We start from the raw sequence: 23,736 nt of genomic DNA on the forward strand, positions 1-23,736 counted from the left end.
GTTCGTTAGGTTATCTTCATGTTATCCCGCACGATGCTTGCCTCTCGGGCTTCTCTAAGGTCCGGCTGTTTGAGAGGAACCCAACTGTCGTCTACTCGTCGTTACCACGGTCTTGCCCAGAGCAAGTTCTTTCAGGTGTCAGAAGAAGTGCGTGATGCAGTTGCTACAGGCAAACCAGTCGTCTCACTCGAGACGACAATCTATACACACGGTAAGTCTTCTGTGTTCACTCCTGGGAGTGAAGAGCTTTGTTCAAAAGCGGGGAAGCCAAGACTGATCGGCTGTAGGTTTCCCTTACCCTGATAACATTGCTCTCGCCGCATTGCTGGAGTCTGCTGTGAGAGCCAACGGTGGAGTTCCTGCAACTATAGGAATCCTTGGTGGTGTGGCCAAAGTTGGCCTGAGTGCGGAAGAGCTTATCGAGCTGGCCTCGACAGCCCAAAATAAGAGCGCTCTGAAAGTGTCTCGTAGGGATCTTGGATATATCTGTGGCATGGTGAGTCAGCTCTAACAATGGCTTGGAGGATTGAAACTGATCCGTATTAGGGCATGGTTGGTAAGCCAATGTACGGCGGTACTACAATCTCGGGCACTATGATCCTGTCAGAACTAGCTGGCATCAAAATTTTTGGCACCGGTGGACTAGGTAAATCCAACGATCAAAGCTCAATTGAAGAAAAAGCCCATCTGACCTGCTCTAGGTGGTGTGCATCGCGGAGGTGAAAACTCAATGGATATCTCTGGTAGGAGAAACTGTCGAATCAAAAGCGGCATCAATATTGACAAATGATTATAGCCGATCTTACTGAACTTGGGCGCACCCCCGTGACGGTGATTAGCTCTGGGTGCAAGAGCTTCTTGGACATTCCTCGAACGCTCGAATACCTCGAGACTGAAGGTGTCTGCGTGGGTACATTCGCAGATGGCCGTGATGGCCCCGTTGACTTCCCTGCTTTCTTTACACGAGAGAGTGGTATCCGCAGTCCCCGTGTCATCCAAAATGAAGCTGAGGCTGCTGCCATAGTTTGTAAGTTTACCCCCATGTGTTGGAAGTTACAGTCGCGTTGACGGAATCTCCAGATGCGCAATCAAAGCTCCCGGTATCCTCCGGTATCCACTTCGCCAACCCCGTCCCCCTGGAGTACTCAATCTCCAAGGCTGAGATGGATCTTGTTATTGATGAAGCTATCCGTCTTTCCCATGTAGAAGGTTATCACGGCAGTGACAACACGCCGTTTGTGCTTGCTAAGATCAAGGAACTAAGTGGCGGAAAGAGTGTAGTCGCAAATCGGGCGTTGGTTGAGTCCAACGTCAAGCGTGCAACCCTAGTAGCTGTGGAACTTGCCAAGCTTGAACAAGCTGACCTAGGAACAGGGTCTCGGTAAGTTTTGTTTCTAGATATGAGATGCGAGATTCAATCAATGCTAAGCTCGGATATCTCTTTTCCTATAGACACATGCCATCAATCCCAGGTGTAGCCTTCTCAAGTCAAGTTGCCTCGCAAGTTGAAGATATCCCGAAACCAGCCATCACCGAGGCACCTATTATACCGACGCTAAAGGCAGATGTCGTGGTTGCTGGCTCGCTAGCCATCGATCTATCCTGCGACTATACTCCGTTCGGAGACGAACTCACACAGGCTGCACCAGTACCACATACCTCCAACCCAGCAATTATCGGACAAAGTCTAGGCGGCGTTGGCCACAATGTCGCCGTTGCTGCCAACTACGTCGGCAGCGACGTCCTCTTCTGCAGCGTCATTGCAGACGATCTCAGCGGCCGCGCCGCACTATCAACCCTTGAAAAAGAAGGCCTCAGCACCGCAGGCATCCAAGTCCTCCCAGCGACACCATCCACCCGCACAGCACAATACATCGCAATCAACGACGTCAAAAAAGACCTTTTAATAGCCATGGCTGATATGGGCATCATCGAGCTATCCGAATCCCAAATCGACTTTGACGGCTTCTGGGAACCTCTCCTCGAACGCACAAAGCCAACCTGGGTCGTCGTCGACGCCAACTGGCGGCCCGACGTGATAGCCAAGTGGAGTGCTGTAGCACGCAAACACGGTGCACGCGTAGCCTTCGAGCCCGTTTCAACAGCGAAATCTCGACGTCTATTCGGCAGCGATGCAAGCAGCACCGGCCCGACTATCGGTCCTAATCAGACTGTCCCAGATAATACTATCAGTCTTGCGTGTCCAAACCGCCTTGAGCTGGCGGCTATGTACACCGCTGCGCGGGAATCACTTCTGTTCGAGTCGGCCGGATGGTGGCATATCATTAACTCTATGAACATGTCTCCGACAGGCTCGCGTGAGCGCCTCATTGCAATCACTTCACTGTCTCTCGTCGACGAGGGTCTTCCGCAGCAGACTGTTCAGCTCCTTCCCTTCATTCCCTGTATTGTTACCAAGCTCGGTGGGGCGGGTGCGTTGCTCACTCAGCTTCTGCCGCCTGGTGATCCCCGTCTTACGGACCCGGAGTCTGCGCCGTATATTCTTGCTCGCGCGTGGCCTGGGTCGGACGTGCCTTTCGGCGGTGTTTACATGCGTCTGTTCTCGCCTGACATAATTCTAGATGCCGAGGACATTGTCAGTGTCAATGCGGCGGGTGATACGCTGCTAGGTGTTGTGGTGGCAGGATTGGCCAAGGATCCTTCCGTGCGCATTGAGAATGTCATTCCAATTGCTCAGGAGGCGAGCCGGAAGACATTGGCTAGCGCTGGAGGTGTGAGCGAAAAACTGGTTGAGCTGCGGGACTCATTGGGGCTGTAATATCTGTAGCTGTGGCAGGACCTTGGTACTAATGTGACATTGATGTTTTGAAGTCTGAGGCTCTCCATGTGAAGTGAATGGCTTGGGCTTTTCGGACTAATGTACCTATACATCGGACTTTCCCGTTCCGTTCAAGTGCTCACCCCTAGCCGCTTTTTGACGTTCCTGCAACTTGTAGGGCTGAGGTCCACTGTGGGGGATTTCAGTGCCGGATGAGGTTCAAAAGCAACCCGCCATATGGCGACGAAAGAGAGTTGTTCTAAGTAGGTATGTAACAACTTTGCCGTCTTGTAGAGTTTGTTAAGTATGACCCAGTCCCTCTTGCGGTGCCACAGGGGGACTGGGTCACGTTGCTCTGTAAGTGAAGTCCAAGCAAATATCTGATATGATGAAGAAACCGTGAAGCACCTAGCGACGACCCATTGCAGGATGTAAAAGGAGTGATACATGACAGTTAAATGACGTGGCGAACAACTAGTGTTCCCCTAATATTGCTATCAAGTCCTATGCATTAGCTAGTCTGGATCTCGCCTTCAGTAGCACTGTCCGAGCAAGGCTCCCATCCCGCTATAGCCATCTCAAACGACTCGAATGAGAAAGCCGGTGCCACCGTGCACCCGACGAGAGTCCAATGCCCTAGGCTTTTCGCATGCTGCCACTCTCCACGCTCAACGATAGCCTGTGGCCGTTGGCCCTGTATCAACAGAAATTAAGCATTGTCAAGCCGCAAAACATATTGCAACCCTTGCATTAGTATATAGAGAGAAATCACATACCGTCGCAAAATCAATCCCCAGAATCGTGTCCCGGGTGGGTTTCCCGTCATTCCAGGAGAGTGAGAGTTGCATAGGGGCACCAGCGTAGTAATGCCATATCTCGGCACCATCGAGAACACGGTGCCATTGCGAGAGACCACTTTTTCCCTCGAGGAGGTAATAAATACAGGTGCTATGCGAGCGATCGTTTGATGAATGGCGGTCGCGGAAGGTCTCGACATAATATCCCTTTTCTGGATGTGGCGAGAGATTTAATTTCTTGATAATGTCTTGTGCAGAAGAATTGTTCGCCATGGGGGAAATCGTAGAGAGGGTGAAGATATGAGTTTAGAAGTGGGAAAGAGATTGTGGCAATCAAATAGACCTGTACCCTCGATTAGTCACAACAGGTTGCGATATTCGTGCCATTGCTGTTCTCCCAGTAAATCAAAGATCAGTGGCGTAATACATTGTAGGGCGTCTAAGAAAAGGGAAATGAGCACTAAGTATAGCAATCATTGAGCTGGGACATGCGGATAAGTTATAATACCCTAAATCCTTAAAAGGCCAATCCCGTACAAACTGAGATGTGCACAAAAGCTTCATTAACCCAACACCCAGAGATGCATGCATTCTGTATAGGTTGAAAAGCTTCATTTTTATTTGCTGCCTAAGGCTAGCAGAACAGAGGTGCAGTGCTGACTAAGGGGCCTGTGAAAGTTCTTCATGTCTCTCTGCCAGGCCTAAATCAGGCATTCAGGCATTCAGGCACCACTTGGGCTTAAAGAACCCTGACCGCTATACAGACAAGAGAAAGAGAAACACAGGATTTGATGATGAGTGGATATTATTTTCGTACTCCCTCTTGATGTCCATATAGTCATCTACAAGTCTGAAAAGCAACCCTTGAAACACCACCCAATACTCAGTAGCCTTTAGCGGCTTTTGACACTGGCACAAGTCCCGGATCCAACAAGCCAACCTGCACAAGCACACCGGCCTGGTCCCAATAAAGACTCTGCCGTGTAATATGGCCAGCGCTGAAGCTTGCCACCACAACAACAATGACCTTGATCTCTCGATTTGTCGGCGAAACGCCAGGGAGTAGCCATGGAATCTCAGCAGTATGCCGACAAGCGAACAACATCTCGTCCACGATGCGGTCCACACCTACAGTGCGCGACAAAAGACGGATATGCTGATCAACCGGTCCAGCAGGGATATACGTATGAGTGAAGAAATCTCTCAGAGTTGAGATGTCAGAGCCTGTGATACAAATATCAGTAAATTCCCGAAAAAGATCGTAATAAATTCCAGATCACATTAAACTCACCCCCTGTGTCAGTTGGAATACAATTCACGAACACCTCGCCAGCCGGACACCCCATCTCACCATAATGGCCGTGACCAGTCAACATCCTGACCGCAGGCTCAGAGCCAGAACCTTCCAAATTCCGTTTCCGCAACTCCAGCTCGCCGAGCACATGGTCCCAGTACTCTTCCCAGACTGTTTCAATATCAATAACAGCCCAGTGACTGCCGACATTGAATGAGCGTCTCAGACACCCCAGTGCCCGACTCCACGCTAGTTGCGAGCTGATTTCGTCATCGGCGTTCAAGTCCCAATCCACCTCGCCTTCTTTCTCTTCGGGGACTTCCCGCTCCGCGAACCCTGCTCTAGATCCCGGGTACGTGTACACGTAGCAACGGTGTTTTTTCTTGTAGGTGACGTCGCCTTCTGAGACACTCAGACCGATCCATGGCCATAGCGCGCAGGGCTGGACTCGTGGGCCTGGGATGTGGATCTGGATTGGAAGATATGTTGATTTGAAAACTGGGCCGAAGATTGAACTTGTGCTTGAGCAGCCTGGTGGCTCGCAGTTTTCTTTTTCCTTGTAGGTAAATTGGTCTGTTGAGGAGAGGGGGTAGTAGACTACCAAGGCGCACAGGTGCGGGAATGGGTTTGTGTTGCTGGATAATGTGTGGTGTAAGGCTAGGAGGAGGTAGGCGGGTCGGTGGTATGCTGGGGTATATGGTTAGCTGGGCTTTCCAAACTTAATGCAGAACTGAGGTATCGGCTTCAAATAATGCAGCCTGTTAACAAGAACTAAGAAAGGGAAGCCGAATAAATGACGTACCGACTATCGCATACCGCTCTCCATTCTCTAGTTCGTCTTCTTTCTCGTGCACCGCATTCTTCAACGCTTTTGCATCCTTCTCTTCATCCCCACTGCCGAGGAAGGAAATATAGATCACATCGAATCCTTCCCCCTGAAAACGGTGGACAACGTGGGTATCGAACTCCACGGTGTCGGAGATCAGGAGAAGGTGCCGGGGGGTTGGCTCTTCATATCGCCAGCTTCGTTTGCCAGAGTTCGTGCTCACTGTCCGATATATTCCGTGAGGATGCGATGCTGCGGAATTGGGGCCAGTAGTATCTGCGTCTATGTCCGGTGGGCTACTGCCGGAGCTTTGGGCCCGGCGTCGAGTGAGGCGTTGGAATACGTTGACCATGGTCCGAATTGGGTGGTTGAGTAGATGAGTTGTAGACTGGGAATTTGGGAGGACATGCAGTCCTGCTTACATGTAGTAAATATTTGATTGAGGCTCCAAATTCTCGGATTGCTGTGCTTGGTATTGTATGTGTCAAGAGGGGAGAATAGATGTGCGCAGATCCTATAATATTTGGTGTTCCTTGGTACAACGTCATCGAGAAATAGATGACTTTTCTATATTCTAAGGACTAGGTGCACACATTTGACGATAGAAGTTGAGTAAATATAGAACTGACAAAATTTAATCTAAAGATCCTTGGAGTCATCTTTTTTTTTTCCAAAAAAAAAGAGGATGTCTCCCCGACCCCCTTGTAGGTGAAGGGGATGCTGGCAGCGGCAGGTCGTTAATTAACGGAGATGCAGGCCCGAAGACATTGCCATTCTAAGGTTGGCAACCGACCCTCACGGACGAGACTGGTGCTGGAGCGAGCCACCCCACGGCTCGGCTCCTGAGGAGCTTGTAAGTCGGCCCCCACCGTGAGGGACCTGATGGAGCATTGGTGGGCCCCTCTCGGCAGCTGGGCAGCCCGGGAAACTGGTTGGTGGTACGCGGGGCCCGGGAAGATTGGCTGCAGGGCTGGCAATGGTTGGCAGCAGCCCGGGAATCTTGTCGACGGAGCGATTTGTGGTGAGGGGTCCCGGGAAGATTGTTGACTAGGGAGTGAGCCCAGCCGAAGGGGCGCACTACACACCACGCCCCCGTCGCCTGAGTGATGGGGAAGAATAATGGCTACAGTGGGTGCAGGTCTTGGAGTCCATTACGCCAAAGGAGAATAGCTTTAGTAGCCTGAGAACAACAGCTTCAGGGAAATGGGTTCAATGGGTTAGACTGAGATGTAGTTTCCAGGGCATGTGACCACAGACAAACATACGTCCACCGTGACAGGGAACATCTTCTTTCTCTCTCCCGCGCAACCAACCACTTTGTCTTCTAAACTCGCCAAAAAAAAACGTAGAAAAAAAGTAGTAAGTGAAGATCCTCTATATCTCTACGCAATCTGTTTCATGGTGCGTCTAATACTGATATGTGTCATTAACTCTACGATAGAATGGCGGCGTCTCCTAATTTTGGTCTTCATGAGTCGCTAATGCTCTCAGCAGCGACGAGGACCATTTTGATATATGCATGGAATGCTACATCATGGCAGAAGCTGTGCCTTTGTTTCCAACCTCAAATAGAGGGAATGAATTCCATGAAAGCAGTTGATGGAACGCTGAAATCTGGCTGCCAGTTGCATCTAGTAGAATCTGGGATGACATAGCAACAAAAATTTTCTTCAGGTCTATACAGCGAAATGATCTGTGCTCTAAAAGAAAAATCGCAATGCAGGATAATCATTTCACCAACCCCGAATGGCATGATATCTGACCCCACTTAATCAAAGCTCACCAACCACCCACGATCCTCGCTGACTTTTTCAGATGTTTTACCGCTGTCAACAAGATAGCACTTGTATGCCTCGCGCAGCAGACTCTCCCGTGCAACCTCACAATCCACCCGAATATCTTCCACTAACGCCTCCAGTGAAACATAATCAAACTCAGGTCGGATATAGCCCAGAATCAGCAGGTTTAGTCGCGTTTTATAGAAATCCGGCAAGCGATTGAACTTGGTCTGGCCCTCCTGCCCTGTAGCAGTGGGTGATGGTTCCGCAAGAGCGGGCATGATATGGATTTCCTGAAGTAAGCAACCACGTCAGTCCGATACACCACCAAAATGTGGGCTTCGACATTTGACAGCATTTTTGTCTGGTTTATCATGTATCACATACCACAGATCGCACGGTGTTCTTATAGAAAGGATTATATCCGATACTCAACACAGCGGGCAAAACCACTGCGGTAGATGTGCTGCCCTCTGATGTCTCAGGGTGGTATGTTTTTGGGTCGAGCGCTACAACGCCGTAGTAGACGCCAGTTTTCAGCTCTGGGTGCTTCTCGGATAGGTCATCGGCGGGGATGTTGGCGGTGGGGATTCCGAGCTATAGCCATCCGGGGGAGTGAGTCAATGGTAGGTCCATAATTCCAGTTGCGATATGCGATTATAACAACCATGTTGGGTTCTCTGATTCATGAACGTACGTCTTTGCTCCCGCGGCCAAATCCCTTGATCACTGGCCCTGACAATCTTACGGGGAAAGGACGTTCTGGGCCGGCATCAGGGCCGGCTAGCGGGTCGCGCGGCCTGGACATGGCGGATTCTGTCGGGTGAGGGTATAGTTAAGCGTGAATATTGTAGCACAGACAAATGTACCTATATTGTCGTTTTGTCCGGTGTGTACGATTATGTGATTTAGCAATGGCTTGGCGTGATGCTGGCGTTGAGTGCGTCTGAATACGACTGGATTATTTAGTGGGGGTTATCGCGATAAGGATGCACAACTTGGCGCCTGAGGTATTAGGCATCAATCCACATGCAATTTCAAAGTTTGATCGAAAGCTGAATCAAGCTTATTTCGTTGTTTGAAGGTAGATCCGTGAATGGTCAAGGGCTTAATGAGGTCAGAAGTGACCCCACTCAATATAATGGCATTATGCTAATACAGTAGATCCATCCTGTCCCAGAGATATCATTTTTTGTCCCTTTTGAGCGCCGCAAAAAGAAAAATCAAACAGGAAAGCATATCGACAATCCTGGAATTAGTTCCAGGAAACATAACTTATATACGAGAATGTTGAACGAGAAAAGACCCCGTCGGCTAGTGGTCCGAAGGAAATCAAAATCAAAGAGAATCACACAATCCCCAAACCAGGAAATATGTACCAGGTAGAATAGCAGAAGAAAAGAAGACAGGCCCGATGTTAGGCCTGCCGAGGGTATGAAAAGGTGATCTGAAACAAAAGCAGAAAACGAGAAAAAGAAGGAAGTTAAATGCATGGCAAGAACTAGATGACGGGTTAGCATGAGTTCAACTTCTTTACACGAGGTTGTGCAACCTTGGTCAAATACTTACATTCATCACAATCAGCATAGGGATATCGAAAACATCGCGTTTCACTGTCCAGCAGTACGCGCAATCGACCTTTCCGTCCTTGAAACCAAGCTGGTTCATGCCAGCCTCGCCAGCAATGCCACCTTTGCGGAGGTGGTGGTTCCACTTTCCGTTATCGTCAGACTGTGCACCTTCCATGTCCTCCTTGGTCTTGTATTTGAGCAGCTTGCACCGAGTCATGACACTACCACGAGAATCGCCGAATGCCAGGCGCGCAAAGTCCTCGTAGAACTCTACGACGCTGTCATCGTCAAGGAGCTCGGCCAAGAATACCGGCTGGGGGCTTCCAGTTCTGGAAGTCTCTAATGTTGAGCCGCGCGGTGTGAAACTACCGCGTGACGTTGTCCCAGACTGGTGTCCCCCCGAAACACCGGTGTTGACGTTGAGGTTTGTCTGCTTTCCTAGAAGCACGTCTTTCTTCCATCCGGTTAAGATGCTAAACTCCTTGCCTACGGCGGCGATCTCGCCGGTGCGGCGGCAGACGATGGTCGGCGTTCCACATGCATTTATAAAGTCCTCGTACTCCCAGAGAGTTCGCTGGAAACACTTTTCCATGAATATGAGATCATCCCGATTAAGCGTCTTAGTAGTTGCGATAAAAGACGGTCGAATAGATGCAAGCGCCTTGGCAATTTGGACGGTCTTTTGCGGTGAAAAGCGGCGTTGGATGAAAGCAGTGAGATTGTGGAAGCCGCTTGTGTAAGCATAGGGCTCCTTCACACTTTCGTATATTGAGGAAGGATTGCGGTGGCGCCTTTTAGAGCCAATATGCAGATTTGGGTGCTTTAAGATCGACGCTGACGCCACCTGGCGTTGTCCATTCGGCACCAGGTTGTTGGACTTTGGAGCAGGAGCGACATTGTTATATGAACCGTCATCAAATGTAGCCGTTGCAATGTTCGGACTTGGGGCCGAGCCAGGGCTAGTGAAGCTTGCTGGCCCACTTTCAATCGCAAACGCATGTGGTGCGTTTCCCTTCATGTGTTCGGGAAGCATGGGATTTTGGCCATACACACCGCCGATATTCACATGCTGGCCCGAGGCCGGCCCGGTCGGCCATTCATTTAAGAGAGGATCGCCAAACATGAAAGGCTGATTTCCCGGGCTTTCTCCGAAACCAGGAGCTGGTGTGGAGAACTGGGCCGATCCACTGCGGCCCATCGACCCTCGCTGTCCTGCAGAATCAGTTGGAGAGTCACCGGCCGCCCCGGTGGCCATGTGCCCAAGCATGCCAAATTCCAGAGCACCGTATCGATTTTCGAAGTTCATGCTTGATAGATCGAAGTTGAAGAGCGCTGGATCACTGGGATCAAAAAATGGCCCCGCGAAAGGATTTTGGGACTGACTTGTATCCCCAGAGAGAGCACCTGGAGTAGGTTGTTGGTTTACAGTCGATGTCAGACTTGGGTTTCGACCATTGGTGCTGCTCTTCATGTTAAAAGTAGGTGAAACGGGTGATTGCGTGGTAAAAGGGCTTTGGCTCATGGAGGATTCTTGGTAGGGATTGTAAGATCCTGCCTGCGTCTGTGGCGTAGGGTAAAAGTTGTTATTCGTGGCATTTGTTGGTTGATGGCTATGTTGATGGCTATGTTGATGGCTGTGTTGCTGGTTGCAGTTGACAGCATTTGCACCATTCCTAGATATAGGCAAATTATTGCGGAGCGTGTTGTTATATAGATTGGTGTTGTTGCTGCTACTAGCGGCTGGCATCAACGCCCCATCGGGAGCATCATGGAGATACTTGGCCTTCTTGCGAACACCATCATGGCAAGCATCTTGAAGACCACGTTTGATGCAACGCTGACACGGTCTTTCGTCGCCTAAACCCGATAAAAATTAGTCAGATACTTAACAAGGGCCGGAATCATTCAATTTATCATCATACCACAAGTCAGATGAGCTCGTTGGCATGCAAAGCAAGCTCGCCGAGCCTTCTTCCGTCGCGGTCGGGAAGGGTCTTTAGCATTGGCAGCTTTGTGGTCCGCTTTGCTATCGCCGTTAGTTTTGGACTTTACGTCCAATTGTTCGTATTCCGTAATGTCAGCGGAGTCACGATCCCCACTGTAGTCCCCTGCAGGAACCGGAGAGCCGTTCTTGGCTTCCATGTTCACTTCGGCATGTATCCCGAAAACGGGGGTCTATAAATACGTCCACAAAAGTGAGATAATTCGGTGTTTCAAACCGCATAGGCCACTTTCCGTGCCCTCTTGTGTTTATTTGAATAAACAAAGTGTGGTGGCGACAATACCAATGACACCATCCGAGCTGCGATCTCGGCGGGCGAGCGGATCGGATCCACGTGCACAAGATTCCGCCCAGCTTGTGATAGAAGAGACGACCAGGAATTCTAGTTGTCCGTTTTGAGACTTAGAATACTCCCAAGTCACCTTTCGAAGGTTGAAGGGATATCCAGACCGTGGTTCCTATAATCGAGCGTTTGCGACTACAGTTGGTGGATAATCAGAACCGGAATCACGGCGAGTCGAGTCACGGGTGTAACGGGGGACAATCGACTGGAGATCCGACGGATGTACGATGATCTGACACATTGAAGGATTTCAATGTGGTTTGTATATGGGGTAAAATTGGCGCAAAGCTGACAGAAAAATCCCGCAACGGTTCGGGGCTGAACTGGGAGTGGAGAGGTGGACAATTTCGTTCGGCTGCGGGGAAGGTGTGAATTTCTCTCCAAATATGAGAGCCGTGCCGATGCGAGGCCAGTCAGTAAGCTGGAGAAAGAAAGAAATTCGAGAGTCGAGGCAAATCTTATTCGCGGGGATTGTCGAAGAAGAAGTGGATGATTCCCAGAAGGGCTCTCGATCGGAGTGTTCCCGTGACTAGGTGTCTAAGCAACAGGTCCTCCAAGGTTTCCAAGGTTAACACGACACAGTCCAATTGTAAAGGACTTGTAAAGGAGTAAGTGAGACTCGCCTCAGAGACGATCAAATTTTTTTAATCAAATTTTTGGGGGGATTTATTTGATTATTTCTTTTCGAATTTTAGCGCTATTATTTTCGCACTTCTAAAAAGGCGCAGGGCTGGCTATACTTCGTAAAACAGCCACTATATTTACCTAATTAATTTAAATGGCGTTTTCTTTTTTCTTCTTTTTTTTTTTTTTTGCTACCCAACCTATTAATCCCTCATTGGGCATGTTAAAATTTTAACAACTAATTCCGATCGAAAATATCGAGAGTAAAGAAGTGTTTAGTTCTTCAATTTCTTCTATAGAGAACTAGAGAACTAGAGAGCTAGATATGTACATCATACTCACGTTCAGGGCAATGGTCACTAGAGGCCGGCATTTGATTTTGCCAAGTATTACAGCTTTCACGGCATTACCGGAAACAACAAGTAATTTAGGCGCGTTCATGAACTCTGATTGGTTCAACTGCAATCCTGCATCAGATCGGGTTACGCGCATACCAGATGACCTGTCCTATTAGCAACCCCGCGGGGGCAATTGCGCACGTGCGGGAACTTCTCGATTGCATACTTTGTCTATTTTGTTTATTAACGTCCGATACAAGCATCTTCAATCGAGTCATTCTTCTTTTTCCAAAGCTGAATCAATCCCGAGAACCCCCGCTTTAGACGTTCTCGGCATCTGGCTCCGACCCGTTTCATTCCGAAGTTGGCTGAGTGTGGCTCTGCCGAGGCTAGACAGCTGTCAAGATATCTCGCTCAGCTATGACGGTTGCCATACTCCAAAGGAGGGATTGCCATATCTGCCTGTAGCCGGGGGGGGGGGAATTGGTTGGGGATGATTGCCGTGACTGTATTCTAAGTCCACATGACACATTCGTATGCTTGGTAACTGGCCTAGCAGACTGGGGGTTGCTGTCGGAGAATTAAAGCTCGGGCCAGGTCCGTCCAATTTCTATTCTTGGAGTGGGTAAAGCCTTTTTGTTAGGATGTCAAGCACGCTAGTAACATCAATAATGACTTTATGGTCTGCTTAGGATCAAGAACGACCAGATTGTGTATGCAAGATGCCTACAGATGAAAGCAAGTTGAGCTAGGAAAGGAAGCATACATCCTTGCCGATCATGCGTATTATTGACTATGATTATCTGCATTGGCTTTTAAACTGCAGATGGTACAGCAGCCGACGAGTTAGGTCTTGATCTATGGTTGCAGGCTAGGTGCCGACCCTATCATCCCCAGTAGCCAAAACGTCTCAGCCCAGGAGGTTCCCTAGCATCTGGTTATGGCATGCCGTGTTCATCGCCTACGGCACACCGTATTAAGGCAAAATCAATTGGTAAACTGTTGAGATGCAATGGCACCGACATTACCTGTGGCTGTCCTTGTAAAAGAGCTATCCAGCAAACAACCAACTCGCTTAAGCTTAAAGTGTGTACGGTGTATTATATGTGCACGGAAGTATCGATCACGCCTGTGATTTCGCGAATCGGCTCTTGCTTCGTATCCAGCTCCCATGCCGAAAGAATAGGTACCTATTGTGAATATTAGCACAACGTTCAGTTGACAGAGCAGCTTACGTTGAGCTGTGTGTCTTCAGAGCCACATGCAACTGAAATATCAACCTTTCATGCTCAGTGCGACTCGATCGAGGTTCTTGATGCAGGGGGAGATTAAATGGGTAGGCCATAATGTAAGAGTAAATCAAGTATGTCAAAATCAGCACTTACGGGAAAGGGGCCATGACAAGGGTCAGGAACGCTAACAAGGAAGTTGCCCAGTGATATCCGAGGTTGTGATACACTGCATAGCCGTTAGCCATAGTCGTTACGTCTCAACCGTGTGTAGGCAAGAGGATAGCCGTCAAGCATTGAGGAAGAGCTACAGATCGGCCTGTTGAGAATGCAACGCATCGACCCGCATCGGAAGGATGCACTGCATGCAGAACACTGGGTTCCAATTCTTGTCGCAGCACAGAGACAGTATCGACAAACTTACTTTGAATTCCAAACAGTGGAAAAATGCCTCCAAAGGATGATCGAGTGAAACTGTTCGCTGCCAGAGCGCTAGCTGCAAACGTTGGGTAAGCATCGACTAGGAATGTGAAGATGCCCGAGTAAACCAGTATTGTCCTAACAGTAACAAAACCCATCAGCCAAAAGAAAGCCACAAGGTAGACAGGGATTTTGGGACCAACGGATGGCCGCCCAGTCAGATGAGATTGCAAGGTTGATCTTACCCTGCACCAAAAACAGCACTGCCAATGATAGGTGCAATCCAATGGACATTAGGGTAGATTGTCCAAGCAAAAATGAAAAGTCCCATCGTAACCAAGGGTCCTCCCAGGATGGCTAGAACATCAAAGTCAGCTATCAATTTCTTGGAACCTTGGCACCTGAGTAATTTGTTGGCGAGCTTACCGGGGGGCAGTCGCCACTCCGGCTGGAAGTCATCGAGCTTTTTCGTCGCTTTCTCATGGTTGCGCTCCAAGCGAACGTAATTTCGGCGCCAGATAGGATCTGACAAAATGGCTATAACCATTCCGACAAACAAACCAAGGAAACACATTCCACGCTGCCAGATTGCTAGATCATAGACATCATGGAAAACTAGCTGGAAAGCACCAAAGAAGAGGTACAGAATGCCCAACAGAATGGCCGAGAAAATGCAAAGGCATAGACACATCGGCTCCGTCAACAGAAGCATAGGGCGGTACATAGAATGTACAACCGTCTGAGTTATAGAACGCTGTAGCTTTTCGATGGGAGCTTTCCATCGCTCGTCTCCGGTTTCCCGACGTAGCTTCTGCGCCTTACGCCTCAAAAGTCTAGAACATTCTCAGCGTCGCAATTTTTCCATGAACTGGAAACACATACACTGGGTGATAGGTCTCTGGAACCAAGAATATTATCGAGGCAAGCATCGCCCCTGTCCAAATCAGGAGCACATAAAACACCCAACGCCTGTGAGTGGTATAAGCTTCAGTTGCGACTAGAATTCAACAGAAACATACCATGTGGTAAATGCATTGATGAAGCCTCCAACCCTAGTGTTTTATTGTTAGTGTTGTAACAGAAGGTCATCTAATTTCCGGACAATAGAGAAAACCTACAAGGGGCCTACTTCGGGGCCTATAAAAGGGCTCGCAGTGTAGAGCATCATAGGAAACGCAAGCTCATGGCGATCAAACATGTCACCAACAGTACCTCCAGCGACACTCAAAAAGGCACTGCCTGACAGTCCACTGAAAAACCGAGCGATAATCATGGTCTCGGTGTTCTTAGCCACCGCGCATGGAATTAACCATAGGAGAAACAGCGAGAATGATGTGATGTAGATGATTCTCCGGCCAAAGAATTCTGATAATGGACTTAGGAACAATGGCCCAATACCTAGAAGCGTTAGCACACAGTCCAGCCCGCGAAAGAGGACAAGATCAGCACGAACCAAGACCCCAAATGAAAAAAGACAATCCAAGAGTCGCAACTTCTTGTGAGCATCCGAACTCACTCATCAACTGGGCATATGTCGTGGTATACATCGAAGAGGCACAAGTCCTACATGAAATTGATCAGTATCTACGCGGCGCAGAGAGGGCAAGACTAAACTGGCTGTATACTGACACGCAAAGTGAGCCAAGGGAGACAATGATGACAACTAACCACCGTCGGGGTTTGCTCATATTGCGCGGATTCATAGGATCGTTCTCGTCCCAGCTCACGGTATATGCTCCATCCTCATTCGCCACCACAGCCTCATCGACTTCATGGCCGCCAATACTGACACCGTCGTTCAATGACCAGCTGCGTTCCAGGGACCTGGATGTGACTGATTTGGACGCATTCGAGCGCTGTTTCTGGAGCGGCGCGTTGCCTTCGTCGTGAGTACCCGGGGAGGTTATCGGAGCATAAGCTACACCCTCGGACTTGGTGTGGTCGAATTGGTCGTCGCTCCTATCGCTAGAACGTCTTTTAAAGCCAGTGTGGGCTTTTTCTTCGCCGAGGTCTAGCTGCGACACGTCGGTACTTGACCGCGGAGACATGTCAAACGTCAGGCTTGCTCATCTGGTCTGTTTTTGTGTAAGCGATGAGATCATTGAAAACAAAACGAATGGTCTGGAGCTACCTAGATATATATACTCCGTGTTGTCTCACAGATATTTGGTTTACTATGTTGTATGTTGCGACGGAAGCTAAAGGAGTTGTCCTTAGCGTCTAGGATGGAAATCAAAAGTACGAGCTGATCAATCAACGCGATCTCGGGAATAAACAAGTCGGGGTCCTAATTCCGATTTCTCAAAGCCGACATCGGGAGTAGTCCCGTATAGCCAATTGATAGCCTTGGACATTGCGAATTGTATTTCTGCCAGAATTCTGATGGAATGTACCTAGATCCTATATTAAGCATGTGAATTTTCTTCCACCGGAGCATTGGTTGTTATCGGACGCCAAGAGCTTTCGTAAACACGTGGGAGCGTTTAAACCACATGGTGCAAATGTCTCCGAAACTACAAGTCTAGACACCAAATAAATGTGTTTGAGATAAGAGATATGTTCAATTAAGCTAGAGCCAGCACTACTACGCAACAGAATCAATTCATCAATGTCGCTCCCAAGTGACCGGGTACCCAAGCAAAAACCCCCAACCAACGGTCCTCTAGCCAGCCCAAAACTCCCGAAAGAAAACACCGGATCTCAAATCGAGATATTCCACAGAACCATCCCAAAGTTGAGCTGTACAAGAAGAGAAAGATGCACCAATAGATCCCAGAAATTTTGCTCAAGAGGACACATCCTCTACAAAGCCTGACTGAGCTGGCTCATGGCACCAGAAGCGTTCTCCTCGGCCCACGAGCCCCAAAGTCCCTGCTTGCTAGTGATCTGGAGGGGACCACCAATAGACTTAGCAACCTGGTCAACCTTAACAGCGTCTTTGGTGGCCAGCACCAAAACTTCGAAAAACATCTTGGTGGCGTCAGCCTTGCTGGACCGCTGCTCGGGAAGGAGATCCTGGAACAGCACGCTCTTCTTCTGCTCAGAGGCTGAGTTGCCAAGCTTCTCGCGGAGAATGTGCACAGCGTGCTTGGTGCCCATTGAGACCGGCTCGGTATCCACAGGGTGCGCCATGGTATCGTCCAACTCGTCCATGGCCTGGTTGTTGCCTTCGTCGTCACTCAAATGCAAGACAGGATCTACGTCATCTCCAGGGAACTCAATCTCAGAGCGCTGGTTTAAAGTCATATCGAGAGCAATCCCCTCGTCGATCGGGACGATGGCTTCCTCGTCACCAAGCTCCAGGGCAGGAATGTCAACGGCAGCCACATCCATATCGGAAATCCCACTATCGCGCTTGCGCTTCAGTTCACCGGCCTTCTTAACGGAATCCAAAGAGAGCATGCCGCGCAGCTCGGGTGCCCATCCGCGCCCACGATCCTCGCCAAACACACTAGACACAAATGTACCATTCTGCTGGCGGGTTATAAGGGTGAGCAGGACGGGGTCGCGAGGCAAGAATGATGCAGGTTTCAAAATCGAAGAGCGATTATTTTGCTGGTCCTTGAATTTGGAGCTGGAGATTGAGACTTGTTTGTCGAGTTCCATAAGCTTCTGGCGCTTGGTACGCCGACCCTGCTGGGCGCTAACAGCATCAGGGGTTGCAGATACACCCCGGTTAAATTCCTCTTCCAACTGATTCATCTGATCGGATCCAGCATCGGAAAGGGGGCTTTCAGAGTCACGCTCGAATCGGTTGTCGGCAGCACGGGGCGTCTCGCCACCACCAAAGTCGTCATCGTTGTTGAAGTCCATGGGAGCGTCTGGGAGTAGGTCATTCAGATTGTTGTGGACATCATCGCCAAGGTCCATCTTGTCGAGAGCATCATCATCTCCAAGGTCCAATCCCAGATCGTCGTCGTCATTGAATTTTCCAGCGTCGTTGAAAAGATCTTCCTCCACGGGACGAGGCGCGGGAGCATCTCGACCAATTTCCATAGTGGGGTCATTTCCAAGGGGCAATTCATCCTCGCCCAAGTCAAGATCAACAAGGGAAGGGTCCTCAAGACGTGCGGGTTCCTGAGAAACAGAGCGGCGGAAGCTGCTGTCAGGGAGGAATTGGCTTCCGAAGTCCACGCCACCAGGGCGCTTGGCAGCAGGCTCCAAGTCGAGGGTTTGAGGGAAAAGCAGAGACGTATCGAGGTTGGTGAAAAGATCAGATTCAGTGAGCACATCAGGAAGAGTAATGCCACCTGGGGCGACGACAGTCGAAGTCAAGTCATTGTTATTTGTGAGACGGAAAGCCTGATAGGTGATTAGATTGAATCAACTCAATGTTAATTTAAGAGATGCGTACCATTTTAATTTTCATAAGAGCTTCATTGCAATCGTCGAGGAGGTAGCGAGCCTTGCGGCTGTAAATTCGAACCACACCTAGCAGCAGTTGGCCACTCAATCGCAGAGCCATAGGAGCTTGACCCTGATCAACAATAGCATTGACACTGCTCTCAATATCCGACTGCAGGATATGCGATTTTGAAAGTTTGCGTTCGATGTTAGCCGACAGCCAAACGCGAGCCAGCGGCCCGGTTTTGGACAGAAGGGTCTCGGAGTAGAACATGGTATGTTTGTCGCAACAAGATGCTTTACAATGGCGAAATGTTTGTCACCGGATTCAATAGACGAAAGGAACCGCCCGGTGCGGGGGTGAAGTGTAGAAGGGCGACGCGCTGAAGCCAGAAAACAAAGACTTGTGCGATAACTCGCACTTGATAAGTGTGTGAAAAGGTAGATATGTGACTAAAAGGATTGAGGGTTTATCACTAGATCGGGTGAGTTCAAGACATCGAAAACGATGAAGATGGGGAGGGTATGTAGGCGCGAGGGATGTCTTCAAGTTGGCTGAGAAACCAAGGAGGAACGGAAGATGCGCGTCGGTGGGAATATCAGGCGGCAACCGCCTAGGCGTGATTTTTGCTGATGTAATTGAGGGGGCTGGGAATGTCGAGTCACGTGCGGGTACACAAAGGAGACTCTGTACGAGGTACCACAACAATGAATTTGCTAGCGAATAAACAAGTCTACGATCCAAGTAAAGAGTAAACAGATTTTAATGGACCTTGTACAAAGCGTTTTCGGAAACCGTCAAAATTCTTCTATATTCCATTGCTCTTATGGAGGACATCGTAGACACTGTCCTTCACGTGATGATTTGCGCTAGTATAAATGTAGTGTCCGGATAAACTCCACCCCGAAACATCTAGGCCACAACGGGTAAAGCATCATCATGGAAACTAGCCTCTTCGAAGTGGACTTGATGCTCTAAATGAGAATATCTTGCAGCTTGGGTTATAGCACAAGGCTCTTTCGAATTGGATTTTTGGTCTCCAGTTTTTCCCTCAGCCCCTTGTTCGCCGTTGACCGACTTGCGCCAACTCTGCAAATCTACCCGTTAGTCTAGCCGCCCCATGTGAAGCTGCTGCCAGATCGCAACTAACATGGATTGGCGAAAAAACAGTCAATTCTTATCGAGACGGGATGAAAATTTTTTTTGGCATATCTAACGTCTTAGCCTGTCGTCTTTAATACTCCATCCTTCAAAGCATGAGCAATGTCAAGGTCCGCAACACCTTCACTGTCTTTGCGTGATGCATCAAGCGCCGACTTCCTTCGACCTCCCTCCACAACACCTATGACAGGACGGCCAAATGCTCCATCGTTGGTAAGTATAATTACTTAATTTATGCACTGCGTGTGCTGTCTCCTTTCGCTGCGGCGTGGCGGCGTTAGACAATGGAATTTCTAACAGACGATCCTTTTTTCTTCCAGACATCCACCTCAACTTATTCGTGGCTCGAGCCTCATGAAACTGCAGAGCGATTACGTACCTCCCTTTTACACGGCCTGACACCCGCCGAGGCAGAGATACGCCTGGCTAGAGATGGACCGAACGAGCTTCCCCACGATGAGCCAGAACCCATCTGGCTGCGGTTTCTGAAACAATTCAAGGAGACGCTGATTCTCCTTCTTCTCGGCTCTGCTGCAATCTCATTTGTGATGGGTAATTACGACGATGCCATCAGCATTACTCTTGCCGTAACAATTGTTGTGACTGTTGGATTCGTTCAGGAGTATCGGTCGGAGAAGTCGTTGGAAGCATTGAGCCGACTTGTACCCCATTATGCCCATTTGATCCGAGATCTTCCAACAGCTTCCTCCATAGCAACTGAGAATGGCGGTACATCGCCGCTGGGTTCATCTATGGAATTGGATGAAATAAGGAGCAAGAGTCCAGGTTCGGCGTCTGCGGCGGTCAAGGCTTCTTCAACCGTTCCCGCAAACGAACTTGTGCCCGGAGATTTGGTTCTTTTCACTACCGGAGACCGCATTCCTGCCGATATTCGAATTACCGCTGCAACAGATCTCAGCATTGACGAGTCGAACTTAACTGGAGAAAACGAGCCTGTGTCGAAGTATGCGGAAGCTCTGCGCACCGCATCTGGCAGAAACACCCCAGCACCGAAAGGAATAGAGCCCCCTCGATCTCCATTCTACGATGCACCAGCCACGGGTGCTGTTGGTGCTGACATTCGGTTGAACGAGCAGCACAACATCGCGTTCATGGGCACGCTAGTCCGCTCAGGCTATGGCCAGGGCATCGTTATCTCGACCGGCGCCAAGACAGAGTTCGGCAGTATATCAGCTTCGCTACAAGAAATTGAGAGCCCTCGAACACCCCTTCAACTGTCCATGGATCGTTTGGGCCAGGAGCTGAGTTATATCTCTTTCGGTGTCATTGGATTGATCGTGGTTATCGGTCTTATACAAGGCCGGAAGATTCTCGAAATGTTCACAATTGGTGTCTCGCTGGCCGTCGCAGCGATCCCAGAAGGCTTGCCTATCATTGTCACTGTCACACTCGCTCTCGGCGTCCTACGCATGGCTAAGAGGGGGGCGATCATGCGGAGACTTCCCAGTGTTGAGACCCTTGGTTCTGTCAATGTCGTCTGCTCGGATAAGACTGGAACTCTCACGCTTAACCATATGACAGTTACCAAAATGTGGCATTTCGACTGTGCAGAACCATTCGAAGTTCAAAGAGAAATGATCTCGCCGATGGCTCCTGGACCTGCAGCGCAGACTATCCTTCGCGTTGGTAACATTGCAAACAACTCTCGTTTGTCCCGGATGCACGCAAACTCGCCAGCCAGCGCATCTTCTGCGGCTGTACTTTCTTCGACCGTCAACAGTGATTCAGCTGCTGCCAAGAGTCGATGGGTGGGTCAACCCACCGATGTGGCAATCTTGGATCTAATGGATGCCCTGGGAGAGGATGATGTGCGCGATCGTATTAGCGCACGCGTCCACGAGACCCCGTTCAGTTCCGAGCGGAAATGGATGGGTGTTGTAATCGGCGATTCTGGTGGTTCAAATGGAGGTCCCCATGTTGCCTACATCAAAGGTGCTGTCGAACAGGTCCTGGCACGATCGGATACCTATCTCACTAAGGATGGTCGAGAAGTAATCCTAGACGAGCCCCGGCGCAAAACAATTCGGGAAGCGGCAGAAAATATGGCATCCGAGGGTCTTAGAGTCCTCGCATTTGGCAGTGGAGTTGTTCGTGATACGTTTAGAGGTGGCAGAGGCTTTGGAAGTCGGTCTTCCCCGAAAATCGTCCAGGGCGATGATGACGAGCGGTACAATGGCTTGGTCTTTGCTGGCCTAGTGGGTATGAATGACCCGCCGCGTAAAGATGTGCACAAATCTATTCGACGCCTGATGACTGGTGGTGTCAGAATCATCATGATTACTGGTGACGCTGAGACAACAGCTGTGGCCATTGCGAAGAAGCTTGGGATGCCAGTCAGCGATTCCCCGCATGCACGGTCGGTCATTGGAGGCGATGAGCTCGACCGTATGACTGCCGCCGAACTTTCCCAGGCGATTGCAACGGTCTCGATCTTTGCCCGTACGAGCCCGGACCACAAGATGAAGATTGTGACAGCACTTCAGGCCCGCGGCGATGTAGTTGCCATGACTGGTGATGGTGTCAACGATGCGCCCGCTCTGAAGAAAGCCGACATAGGTATTTCCATGGGCAAGCTCGGCACCGACGTTGCCAAGGAGGCAGCGGACATGATTCTGACGGACGACGATTTCTCGACTATCTTGCGGGCAATCGAACAAGGCAAGGGCATCTTCTACAACATTCAGAACTTCATTACGTTCCAGCTTAGTACCAGTGTGGCTGCACTAAGTCTTGTACTGCTGAGCACCACTCTTGGCTTCAAGAATCCGCTGAACGCCATGCAGATCTTGTGGATCAGTAAGTAAATATGTATCTGAATTCAACCCCTCTAAATGTCTAACCCTCATTGCAGATATTCTCATGGATGGCCCGCCTGCCCAGTCCCTAGGCGTCGAGCCCGTCGACCCTACCATCATGAACCGCCCGCCACGGCCCAAGACAGCCCGGGTTCTGACCAAACCTCTAATCCAGCGCGTCCTCACTTCAGCTATGATCATAATGATTGGCACATTGTCGATCTATATCCACGAAATGGGCGATCTCACCGACGTCAGCCCAGTCGAAAAGCGCTCTGGTGTCGTCACTGCGCACGGCACCACCATGACATTCACCTGCTTCGTTTTATTCGACATGTTCAATGCATTGACCTGCCGCAGCGAGGGCAAGTCTGTCCTGCGTGGGGAAATGCCACTGTTTGGGAACAAGATGTTTAATTACGCTGTTCTCGGCTCCTTGGCCGGCCAGGCTTGCGTGATCTACCTGCCCTTCCTGCAGCGTATCTTCCAGACCGAGGCTCTCGGCTTCGGGTCCTTGGTCAAGCTGGTCATCATTGCCAGTTCAGTATTCTGGGTGGATGAAGGCCGCAAGTATCTGCATACGATCCGTCATCGGCGTGGGGTGGGTTCCGGTTATAGCGTCAATGTCTGATCTACCGATACAATGAGTGCACGGTTCGGATTGCCTGTTACGATTTTAGAGGTGTCTATGGCATAGGCGTGTGCAGTTTATCATATTTGGATTGATATCCCCCATATACATAATAGGATTGTCGGTTATTGGCACAAATGTTATTTTTTTCTGCATAATTGGCTGCTTGTGCGGTTTCGTCTAGTCCTTTTTGGTAGTCTTAAGATGCCTTGTGAGATGCGCTCTTTTTTTTCGTGCGAGAAACATAACATCCTCCGAAGCAGTGATGTATGCCAACTGTACAAATCACAATTTTAGGGCTACTCATTCCCCATAAACCCAAGTTCTGATCTCTAGTAAAACGACCCGCTTTGATAGTCCTATCTAGGAATTCCAGGAATTTAGATAGACGGGTGGTAATAAAATCTCATTCATTTCCCTTGGGTTCTCGTTGACCTGACTGATCTATCTAACTACATAGATACACTGCTCAAACATTCTTCCCATTCCCACGTTTCTAGACCGCAAAGACGAGATCTAGTCATCTCTTTCCCATGCATACTCTTTCGAATAATTGCAATCCTAACCGCCGCGACATCACTAGGGGGAGCGGTATCGACGGTCATTCGCAGCCAAAATTCCCAGATACCGCAAGCCAAGCGCAACTGTGAGCTCCGTATCTTGTGATGTGCCAGCCCGGGTCGATGCTTGGTGGTGCGCGTTGCAAATAAGCGAGTAGAGAATGCCATCTTGAATAGAATGGAAGGGTTGGGAGATGATAGTTCAGAACTGAATCTCTCTGT

General features: G+C 49.5%; 8 protein-coding genes across 8 annotated transcripts; 2 read left to right on the top strand and 6 right to left on the bottom strand.

Annotated features, from left to right (window-relative positions):
- Window positions 1-33: 33 nt before the first annotated feature.
- Pdw03_0540 (Pseudouridine-5'-phosphate glycosidase) lies at window positions 34-2,779 on the top strand (the record flags this gene model as incomplete). Its single annotated transcript, XM_066099634.1, has 7 exons — window positions 34-211; window positions 288-496; window positions 547-646; window positions 702-743; window positions 797-1,027; window positions 1,081-1,381; window positions 1,453-2,779. 7 exons carry the CDS (start codon window positions 34-36, stop codon window positions 2,777-2,779), a joined length of 2,388 nt encoding a protein of 795 aa, XP_065957361.1.
- A 511-nt stretch (window positions 2,780-3,290) lies between these two features.
- On the bottom strand, window positions 3,291-3,849 carry Pdw03_0541 (Cupin, RmlC-type; the record flags this gene model as incomplete). Its single annotated transcript, XM_014675121.1, has 2 exons — window positions 3,291-3,473; window positions 3,556-3,849. The coding sequence occupies 2 exons, from the start codon at window positions 3,847-3,849 to the stop codon at window positions 3,291-3,293; spliced, it is 477 nt and encodes a 158-aa protein (XP_014530607.1).
- A 610-nt stretch (window positions 3,850-4,459) lies between these two features.
- On the bottom strand, window positions 4,460-6,048 carry Pdw03_0542 (Dienelactone hydrolase; the record flags this gene model as incomplete). The annotated part of the gene is made up of 3 exons (XM_014675122.1): window positions 4,460-4,800; window positions 4,868-5,557; window positions 5,673-6,048. The coding sequence occupies 3 exons, from the start codon at window positions 6,046-6,048 to the stop codon at window positions 4,460-4,462; spliced, it is 1,407 nt and encodes a 468-aa protein (XP_014530608.1).
- A 1,416-nt stretch (window positions 6,049-7,464) lies between these two features.
- Window positions 7,465-8,282, bottom strand: Pdw03_0543 (Riboflavin kinase, putative; the record flags this gene model as incomplete). The annotated part of the gene is made up of 3 exons (XM_014675123.1): window positions 7,465-7,767; window positions 7,862-8,071; window positions 8,172-8,282. The coding sequence occupies 3 exons, from the start codon at window positions 8,280-8,282 to the stop codon at window positions 7,465-7,467; spliced, it is 624 nt and encodes a 207-aa protein (XP_014530609.1).
- A 675-nt stretch (window positions 8,283-8,957) lies between these two features.
- Window positions 8,958-11,187, bottom strand: Pdw03_0544 (Transcription activator of gluconeogenesis acuK; the record flags this gene model as incomplete). The annotated part of the gene is made up of 3 exons (XM_014675124.1): window positions 8,958-8,975; window positions 9,044-10,902; window positions 10,968-11,187. The coding sequence occupies 3 exons, from the start codon at window positions 11,185-11,187 to the stop codon at window positions 8,958-8,960; spliced, it is 2,097 nt and encodes a 698-aa protein (XP_014530610.1).
- A 2,288-nt stretch (window positions 11,188-13,475) lies between these two features.
- Window positions 13,476-16,049, bottom strand: Pdw03_0545 (Major facilitator superfamily domain, general substrate transporter; the record flags this gene model as incomplete). The annotated part of the gene is made up of 10 exons (XM_014675125.2): window positions 13,476-13,542; window positions 13,738-13,810; window positions 14,006-14,139; window positions 14,247-14,358; window positions 14,428-14,834; window positions 14,884-14,970; window positions 15,021-15,053; window positions 15,120-15,399; window positions 15,455-15,564; window positions 15,631-16,049. 10 exons carry the CDS (start codon window positions 16,047-16,049, stop codon window positions 13,476-13,478), a joined length of 1,722 nt encoding a protein of 573 aa, XP_014530611.2.
- Window positions 16,050-16,803: 754 nt separating this feature from the next.
- On the bottom strand, window positions 16,804-18,619 carry Pdw03_0546 (Double-strand-break repair protein rad21; the record flags this gene model as incomplete). The annotated part of the gene is made up of 2 exons (XM_014675126.1): window positions 16,804-18,303; window positions 18,356-18,619. 2 exons carry the CDS (start codon window positions 18,617-18,619, stop codon window positions 16,804-16,806), a joined length of 1,764 nt encoding a protein of 587 aa, XP_014530612.1.
- Window positions 18,620-19,609: 990 nt separating this feature from the next.
- Pdw03_0547 (Calcium/mangenease P-type ATPase, putative) lies at window positions 19,610-22,954 on the top strand (the record flags this gene model as incomplete). Its single annotated transcript, XM_014675127.1, has 3 exons — window positions 19,610-19,720; window positions 19,828-22,324; window positions 22,380-22,954. 3 exons carry the CDS (start codon window positions 19,610-19,612, stop codon window positions 22,952-22,954), a joined length of 3,183 nt encoding a protein of 1,060 aa, XP_014530613.1.
- Between the last annotated feature and the right edge of the window lie 782 nt (window positions 22,955-23,736).

Source organism: Penicillium digitatum, chromosome 4, assembly GCF_016767815.1.
Source record: "Penicillium digitatum chromosome 4, complete sequence".
Lineage (NCBI taxonomy): Eukaryota > Fungi > Ascomycota > Eurotiomycetes > Eurotiales > Aspergillaceae > Penicillium > Penicillium digitatum.